The 10,176-nt window shown below is 34.8% G+C and overlaps 1 protein-coding gene across 2 annotated transcripts; it reads right to left on the reverse strand.

Annotated features, from left to right (window-relative positions):
• Positions 1–2,984: 2,984 nt before the first annotated feature.
• Positions 2,985–7,830, reverse strand: LOC132286572 (uncharacterized). 2 transcript variants are annotated; one of them, XM_059788924.1, is made up of 5 exons: positions 7,555–7,830; positions 4,964–5,820; positions 4,284–4,442; positions 3,759–4,013; positions 2,985–3,315 (listed from the first exon to the last, which is right to left on the reverse strand). In XM_059788924.1, exons 2-5 carry the CDS (start codon positions 5,813–5,815, stop codon positions 3,187–3,189), a joined length of 1,395 nt encoding a protein of 464 aa, XP_059644907.1. In that variant the 5' UTR covers positions 5,816–5,820; positions 7,555–7,830; the 3' UTR covers positions 2,985–3,186. The 2 variants fall into 2 exon arrangements, with proteins under 2 accessions (XP_059644907.1, XP_059644906.1); XM_059788923.1 differs by having other exon boundaries at positions 4,964–5,839.
• Between the last annotated feature and the right edge of the window lie 2,346 nt (positions 7,831–10,176).

Consider the following 10,176-nt stretch of genomic DNA (forward strand, 5'->3'; position numbering starts at 1 on the left):
GATTTACTAGTTAAACATGTCATTAAAGTATAGAAGATAATCTCCAAAAAGTAATAACCATGTTAACAAAACAGTATGATGTCATGATGCATGAATAATAAACAAAAAATGTCAGCATCATTATCTTCCCAAACATATAGTCAAAAAACATCAACTCTAATCTTCACCACTATCCTCCTCATCATCTTCAACCTCATCCTTATCTCCATCTGAATACTCATCACCATCATCATTATCATCTCTCATAGACGGATCTGGAGGTGCATGCCTATAAACATCATCTATAGGAACCCCTGGTTGTTGTCCTCTCATCTGTCCCATTTGTAGCTTGAGATCCTGAATCTCAACCATCATCATGTCAAACATAGAAATATGTTGCTGAAGAAGATGAGAATACACGATGTTTGCATCTGCTCTAGTAAAATTTTCTTTGGGAGGAACCGAGTAATCTCTGGAGCTTGTGAAGAACCCTCATCAACACCTCTCCAAGCCTTTCTTGCATTTTCTCTAGTAGATTTAGATCGACTTATTCAGAGCACGAGGATCTAACTCAGTCATAATGGGCTGATGGTATACTCTAGGAGGAATCTGAATTTTGTTCAGCTTGTAGAATTCCATGATAATCACCGGAAAAGGAGATGAATATATATGCGAGTTCTTCTTGTAATGAGTTATCATTAGTTGCACAATGGATGGTGGAAACTGGATATGCTCATTGATAGTAAGAAAATAAAAAACCTAAGCTCGCTCAAGAGTTATCTCGTCCTTCTTTCTGAAATATCCCAGATTTGCCATGGCAAACAAATTGAAGAAAGCTGCTTCATCTATCAGAAATCTAGCTGGAATACAATCTTGATTCAGTGGAGAATTTGGTACACAAATTCTTGAAGCAATACGAGGAAAATCTGGACCTGAGACTTCCAAAGGTAGAACCTATCCCGTCATCTGATTTCTATCTACAAGATCTAGAATTGTTTGGATGGCATCTGTATCAACCATATAATCAATTCCAAATAATGATACAATAAAGTAATTCTCCTTTACTTCTTGAATATTTGCATAAAAGTAACGAACCATATCCAGAGAGTAAAAGCTTTTGCCAAGCTTGGTGAAGAAAAGCCATTTATTCTTCTCAATGTAAGTCACTAGCTTTTGTCCAGCTGTATCTCGAAGCTTTTGGAGATTAACATTCCTTTCTGTCTTGATAGGACCATCGGCAGTGACATAAGCTTGCCATCCAAGTTCATTGTAGAAGTGTGATTCTTCAAATTCAATTCTTCCAGTGCTTGAAACGGACGGATAATCAATCAGAGTGTTTCTTGAAGCATTAGAACCACTTTGAGGTTCTCGGATGACTACGGCAATTCGGGGCCTTTTGGGAGGCTTTGGTTGTGCAACACTTTGCCTTTAGCTTCCTTGGATAATTTAGGTGCCATTTGCTTCACAAAAAATTTCACTTTGAAGCCTTCAACCTCTCTTGGGAATTCTATCAAACGCTTGGTGTGCAACTCCAAAAGTGTTTATAGAAAAATTTGTTTTGATCTTCAAATTCCACAAAAATCAACAACAATTGCAAGTTTATAATCCCAAGCACAAAACAAGAAGCTTCAATGATCTTTTCCTCTCAAGAAATCAATTTCTGAACCAATCAAATCCGTGGTAAGTTTTGAATTATTTAAATCTATTGTCTGTATCAATCTGCCCTATCAACAGTGAAAGCTATGGACGAGTCCAGACCACCAACTATTCCAGTCCACACATTTGGGTTCAGCTCAGACCATGATTCTGCTACATTGCATGCAATATCTGATGCATCAGGAGGCACTTTTTCCTGTATCAAATCTATTGATACAGTTCAAGATGCCTTCGCGCGGTGCATAAGTGGTCTTCTTAGTGTGGTAACTCAGGAACTGCAGCTTATATTGAGGTTAGCATCACATGGAGTGGACATTGGATCTATACCCTCAGGAAGATACTTAAGTGAAATGTCCGCAGCATGGTGTCATAGAAATTAGAGACACATACACAAACGAGGAGAATAAAGTCTAGTCTACGTACCTCTCAGTTCCTGTAGCTTCAGCAGCTGTAGATAAGGAAAAGGTGGAAAAGACATCGCTATTGGAAGTAATGTGTTCCTACAAAGATACCATGCCAAAGGAGATGGTACAAATAGTTCTTCCTGAGAGAGTGGAGGTACGGCGACCTGAGGTTTTACCTCCTCCACACATGATAGTGACCTTGGAGATTGATCGGCAAAAGAATCATCACCTTTGGGTGGCAGAAGGTATTGCTGAGGTACAAGAATTGACTGAGATGGGAAATCTAGAGGGTGCACAGGTTGTGCTTACAGATGAAAGATCAACGCTGCTAGCTTCTGCATCTACCCAAGCATGGGATGGTCTCTGCAACTGGCTTGAAGCTGAGTTGATATAAATGAGTTTCTTGTTACATTGTACACTATGTTATTCCAATATAATTTTGGTGATGATGCGTGGTTGTGTCCAATATTTGAATTAAGGAGACAATGGCCAAAGGCATACATAGAAAGGCATGGTTTGGAAGCGTGAGAAATACCCAAGTAAGTTATTTGCCACATTTGTCAAGCATTTTGAGCAAGTACTCAATGACAAGCGCTATAAGGAGTTGGAAGCTGAATATGCACTTAATATATATATTTTCACTAAAGCAAAATATTTGCACTAAATTGTGTGTGTATGCATTGTTGTTTAAATACTTGAGCCTGAGTCCCTCTACCACCTCAAAAAGGCCCTAGACCTCGTGGAGGCATACACAAAGTAGGCATCAATCATGACAAGTTGATATTATGATTTTGAACTTCCAAAAGAAGTCAATCAGCCTGATTAATTAGAATTAAATTCACTTTGAACATGATCTACAAAGCCCCACAACCCTTAGTCCCTACCAACATTACCTGATTTAGGTCCATCAATCCACTTGAACTCAAGAACCATGCAGCCGCATAATGCAAAACAACTCAACCAACACTAGCATAGTTCAAAGTAATGTGTTTGATTCGATTATACAAATTTAGAGAAGAAAATGAACTACTTATGGAGGTAATAAAAGGTTTAATTTATTACTACAGAGTTATGTAAGTTCTGACTGTGGATAGCAAAAAAGTTCATACATACATTACAAAATTAAACATGTTACTACCAGCCCACATCAAATTGATTGGTAGCCCTCCTCTCGTTCACTCTTTCTTCGAAAAGCAACAACAGCAGCTACAGCTATTGCCATTCCAAAAAATGCTATACCCCAAACAGAACGAGGTAATGTCATCTTTTCATGCTCCTGCAAGAACCAAGCAACATCAGAGGCTAGGGTAAGTTGCCTGAAAATTAGATAAGCTTCCTGTTTGATAAGATACTACTAAGTGCTAAATAAATTCACAGAATTCCCATCCCTCAGATGAACTGATACATTTGTTCGATATTATTCAGATTGCATTTCTTACCATTCATAATGATTTATCTTTTTTTATATTTTTTTTGGTTCCAGGTGTATATATATATATATATATATTTCATGTTTTCGATATATCCATTCTTATACTTCCAAATCTATCCAAATGTTATGCTTGTGAACCCTTCAAAGTTCAATCATTATCATCTCTTCAGTTTCTAGAAAAGAGTTCTTTTTACCCAAGATTCATCAATGCATTTGCAAGATGGTTCAAATATCATTGTGACCAACTAAAATTATAATTATAAATGAAGGCTAAATGAAAATCTTACTTCAACCGGAGCAGGCAGGAAAGATTTGGGCTGTGGTACTGTGTCTGCAACCAAAATGTAGAAGAGCCCCATAACTCCTGTATGCCTTTTGGCACTGCTATAATTTGATTCCAGAACTAGAGTCTCCCCGTCAGATATCTTGACAGAGCCGGGTTGAGGATAACAAGTGGACATTCCTACAATATAACCAGCCTCATTTCCTGCTTCCTTTCCTTCTCCATAAGTCGGTATTGAATGGCATATTACCCGTCCATCCTAACTCAATAGTAGTCAATGTTCAATACAATTAATTACATGCTTTAGAAAGAACTACTTTAATTAGAGGTATGGGTATTGAGATGAGAGATATATGTTAAATCTATCTTCGGTAGCATGGAATTGGCGCCTCGGAATTGGAATTGGAGAAACAAATGACTAAGATAGCAGTTGAGAATGCTAAGTCCGGTAATATGTTACCACCAATCTAGCTGATAAGAGTAAGAAGACATGGGAAACAAACTGGAAAATAAGGAGTTAGAAAATCACCTCCCCATAAAGAGTCGAACCAATTCCCCCTGTATGCTGGTGTGCAACACTGTAGATGACATTACCACCAGTTGGCATAGAAAGGCTTACCCTTTTGGTGTCAATGCAACCATCATTAGCCTCATCAGTGGCAGTGCAAGCATCAACTTCATATTCCACCTATATTAAGCAAGTTCAATCGAATCATTGTCCAAAAAGATAATTAAGTTAGTTTTAAAAAATGAAGAAACAAACAAATTATATCATTCTGGCAACTACAAGTTAAAAATTAATGTTTCTCTTTGTTTTCTGAAAATAATGATAAATGGAGTTATCTCCCAATTTTTTTCTTGCAAAACTAATATAACATCTATCGTCACAGCTTTACAATCAACATAATCTCCATGCAAGCAATCAAAACCTTACTATGTAAAATCTACCCTCAGGTTAAAATTCTACCTTTAAAACTTATGTGGCGCATCTAAACTATTGTACTTGCACTTACAATAAAGGGGATTCGGGGCATGTAAATCTGCTCTGATACGGGACGATCTTTTAGTCTTGTAATTTCAAAACTAATATCAGCATAATTTTAGAAGCCTTTCTATTGATTTATAGATCAATATACTAAAACTACTTGCATCTATCTATAATTTAGACCAAATTAATGACTTCACGCCATAGAAGAAAAGTTCACTCACCTGGCATTGATGAATTATAACTCCGTCATCTAGCTTCTTCCATATCTCAGTTACATCAAATATATATATTTTAACAGGCACGATGAAATTATTCCAGTCAACCCACTTCACTGTATATCTCATGTATAGACCTCTCTTGGGACTCTCAAAGCCTTCTCTCACCCTGCATTGTGTCTGATCATAGCAACATCTCAAGCCTCCTATATAACCTGGCTTCAAAGGTCTACCATTTTCATCCTCTGTAACATTATAAAGATCACACCTACATTCGGTGCATCCCAACCTATCTTCCACACCCCGCGTATCAATTGCATGGACATTCATCAACCATTTCTCCTCATATCCATCAGGAATTTCGGCCGGATTACCAGCTTCTATTCCATAGGGATCTGGCACATGTGTGTCTGTTCTTCGTGTTTCAGATCCAAGGCCAAAATACTGGCCAAGGCCCTGATCACATACACCAGTGTTTTTCACTAAAATTATGTCAGATTGATTGAACGACTTGAACCCCAGACTGTCATTGTACTTTGGAATTTCTACACTTTTACGCTGATGGTATCCCATAACAACCCAATGGTGGAGATAAGTTTCGTGAAGGGGAATGGGATTTCCTGCCTCATCAACTACTTCAGCATTGAAACTCTTGATGGCAATATGACCTCTTGGAAAGTCAATGTCATGGTAGTACTTGTTTACCACTGATCCTGGTTCCATTACAAACTTCGGAGATAGAAAGACAGAAGATTTTACCCCATTTTCAATAGTTATACGAGATTGTGAAGTTTGAACACTTAAGCCCAATAGGAGAATTAGTAAGGAAAGCAACCAACCTCCAGAACAATGTGCCATAATTTCTGTGGATGTCAAAAATCCCTGGTTAGACAACAAAATTGCTTAAACACAAGTATAGCTCTAACGGAGAAGAAGACCAAATAAATAATTGTATAGAAATTTTCTTTCATAATGTCAATATAAATCAAATTCTAAAAATGTAGGACAAGGACACAGGCTTAGTCGCGTACATGGCTAATATAAATATAAAATTTCATTTATAGATATATATATATATATATACATTGATTAAAACAAGGGTAAAGTGCAAAAAGAAAAAAACCTCTTATATACGTAATGTGCTAAAAAAACCCAGGTGTTCAAAGAAAACCTCTAAAATTTTCAAATTGAGCAAATAAGGACATTTTCTCAATTTGAAGACTGAAATACCTAATATGCCCTTATAGCATAATAATTAAAAAAAAAAAAAAAAAAAACACACACACACACACTTAAATGCACAAATTTTCTTAAAGTTCTTTTAGGGTTTTTTAAAAATAAATTTGGTCAAAATTAACGATCAGGTGGCAATTTACTACAAGTTTTCAAATTATAGGGATTTATATGCACATACTAAATAGCAGAGGTGTTTCAGCACATTTTTTATATAGCGGGGGGTTTTTTTCGCACTTTACCCTTAAAACAATTATAGAACTTTAATTTTTGAATAATTTTTATATTAAAGTTACATAAGTTAGAAGATGAAGCTATTGGAATATAAAAAATAATATGATATATTATATATGATATTCCTCTCCTATCTTGTTATTATAGTTATGTTTTTGTTCATTAAATATTGTGACATGTGCTTAATGTCCATTTTTTAAGGAAAAAAGGTTGGATACTTTGATGTATGTTAATAATGTTTTCAGGATTGTCATGTGTTTGTTTATATAAGACGAAGTGTGTAAAATGTGTTGATCAAGTGTTGGGATGTGTTGGTTAAGTTTTTGAGATGTGTCAGCCAAGTATCTAAGATGTGTCAGCCAAGTGTTTGAAATAATAAATATTATTTTTAAATATGGTTACGGCCATAAGTGTCAGACAAATGTCTGTGGGAGGGTTGGTATACGACACGGTCACGGCACCTTCATAGAAAAGTCCATACTTCTTAGAAGATGGCAAAATCTTGGGCCGGAAAGGGTGATAACCCTATGAGAGCAGCCACTTTGCACAAAAAGTGCCAAAGATAACACCCTTGGTAGGACAACAATGATATGGCAAAAACAAAAACAAAAAACTTATTTCCTCACAAACCAAGCAAAACAAAAAACTTATTTCCTCACAAACCAAGCAAATCTACAGGGGATGGCTAAGACCTATGACCAAACCAAAAATAGAAAAACAGAAAGGGAGATCCTTAAAGATTCTAATACTAAGTTAAATGAAGAGACTATCATAAACCTGGAGGAGACTTCCAACTAACAAGACCATTAACAAACAGCTAAAAGTTAGACATACAGATAACTCAACCTTTTCAAAGAAATTTTATAACAAAGCATATCCATTTCTACTTCTCTAATTCAAGAATTCAAATGTAAAGCAAGGACAGTCATTCTGGGGCTTAAGGAATGTTCACAAAAAGAAAACACAGACAAATTGAAATAATTATATTGCATCACACATTTATAGCTTGAACTGGGTAAAATAATATGTGTTTTCTTTTTCATTGAATTTAATGATTAAAACAGGAATTATTTAAAACAAAAAAAAAAAAAAAACAAAAACAAAAAGCAAGAAAGAAAACAAGAGCATACCATGAAATAGATGAAACCCAAGAGTGTGATGATTCAGAGTAGTTCGGAAGTCCTTGCAAATCCAAAATAAAAGGGTCAGAAACCAAGTGACTGTGTTACGATATAACTACAAACAGATGGTATATAAAGTGCCGGAAATTTGACTCAGTCGAAAACGATAAATGGGTGAGATAATTTTTAATGGGAAAAATGAAATCACCAATGGCGATATATGAATTGAATGGAATTTAAAAAGAAGACTATATATACAAGGAAATTTCCAAAAAATAATAATGATAATAGGCTATGGAAGAGATGGAGGTAAGCCATGACGTATAGCTCGGATTTTACAAGGAAGCTAAGGAGTGCAGACAAATATGTCACATCCGCTTTTGTATCATTGACTTAATGTTAACTTTGTGGACAAGTATTGTGATTCAAAATTAGAGAAAATGAAATTTATCTATCTCAAAAAGTAAAAGATAGTTTTGCCCTTACTAAAAGCAGTTAGTTTCAAATAATGTCTAACTTAAGTTGTTGACGGCAAAAAAAAATAATAATAATAATAATAATCTCACCAACCAATAGAATGGGGACAACACATCGAATAATGTGAGATGAAATTATAAAAGAGTCCTTAATTAAAATAAAAATAAAAATAAAAAATATATATTTACACTTTACAATATAAAGCAGATTCATATACTTATTCTTATATATAGAGTGGTGACCTCTTGTTTTCTGTGGAGTAAGAAAATTCTTCCGCACTTTTTATAAAAAATTATAAGTGTTAGAGAATTGCATCCATGGCTTGATATTAAAGTTGACATTGCGTATTTGTTTGAGTTTGAAAAAGAAATTAAAAATTACACTATTGACCTACAAAACATCAACTAAAAAAATAATTAAAAAAATTAAAAATAAAATCTGTATTTTTTATCCACTTGATTAACTTAAGGTAACTTGTGATTTGCACAACACTTCACAATTTAAATTATTGTATACCTCCCTAAATGCATGCTATTTAAAAATTAGAAATTCAATCTATTGTTCTCAACCCCCTTTGTCACAAATTATTTCATCTTTGTTGTTAATTTTGTTTTATTTTATTCCAGATTTTAATTAGTTGTAAACACATTCCAATTACTCATATGTCATAATAAATCATACAAATCTTTTTTCTAGTTCTACTATAATAACAAAAATTTATTGATATAATGGGGAGATTAATTAACGACAAAAATTATATTATTCTATGAAATTTCATATTTTCGTTGTAAATTAGTTGTTTTTCTTTAATACTACAATTATTATCATCAAAATTTTTTTTTTTTCACTGTCATCAATTTTTTTTGGTAAATAAAAAAAGTATGAAAAACTGCTAATATGTAAAGTAACGACAAAGACATCAAAGAAAATAAAAATTTCAATTAGTGGTGGTGAGACGTTCCAGAGGCGAAGCGATTTATATTTTTATTTGTTTGATACTTACCTTTTATAGTCGTAATTAGTGGTATTGGTAAAATTTAAATTTAGAAACTGTAAATAATGATAGTAATTTTACATTAAAAGAAAAGTATATAGGTAGGTTAGAATTTGACCATTAGATTTAATCTAATGGTCACTACAAAATGTGCAGAAGAATTTTCTTACTCCATAAGGAGCAAGAGATCACTACTCCTTACACACACACACACATACACTTTTACAATAAAAACAATTTTCTTACTCCATAGGGAGCAAGAGATCACTACTCCTCATATATATACACACACACACACACACACACAAAAACACACTTTACAATAGAAAGCATAATTCTTGCTCGCCGGAGATGTGGTGCAACGAAGCGTGGCGTGGTGTGGCTGAGGCCAGGGGCGGAACTCTATGTGAACTAATCTTGGGCTATAGCCCATATATACACACACACACACACACTTTACAATAGAAAAGCATAATTCTTGCTCGTCGGATACGTGGTGCAACGAGGCGTGGTGTGGCTGAGGCCAGGGGCGGAACTCTATGTGAACTAATCTTGGGCTATAGCCCACACACACACACACACACACACACACACACACACTTTACAATAGAAAAGCATAATTCTTGCTCGTCGGATACGTGGTGCAACGAGGCATGGCTAAGGCCAGAGGCGGAACTTTCTGTGGTTAATCTGGGCTATAGTCCAGATCCAAAAAAAATAAAAAATTAGTACTACTATTTCTTATCAATCATAATCCAGCCCAAGTTACCCAATCCAAAATAAAATATAAATGATAAATAGAATCCAAGCCAAAATTTGATCTCAATCAAGGCCAAACCCATTAGGCTGACGAACCATTACAAACCAACACATGGACAAATTACGTCCATTCATTTCAGTTGAAACAAAGACACTTTAGGAACCCTAGAATATTGATGTCTACTACAACCACGTCTGGTGAGAAAATGAGGTGCAACGGCTAGTGGTGTGGGTACAAAAGGACAAGTGTGGGCAACGGCTCCCACTGAACTTTTAATTTTTTTTAATTTTATATGAATTTTTTTATATATATTTCTATAATTGTACCTCTAAAATTTGACAGTACACATATATATATACTGTGTATATATAACCAAAAGCAAGCCCATTCACGGTTTTAC

Source organism: Cornus florida, unplaced genomic scaffold (assembly GCF_030987335.1).
Source record: "Cornus florida cultivar Cherokee Brave unplaced genomic scaffold, ASM3098733v1 CherokeeBrave_3.0.0_Hap2_Chr11, whole genome shotgun sequence".
Lineage (NCBI taxonomy): Eukaryota > Viridiplantae > Streptophyta > Magnoliopsida > Cornales > Cornaceae > Cornus > Cornus florida.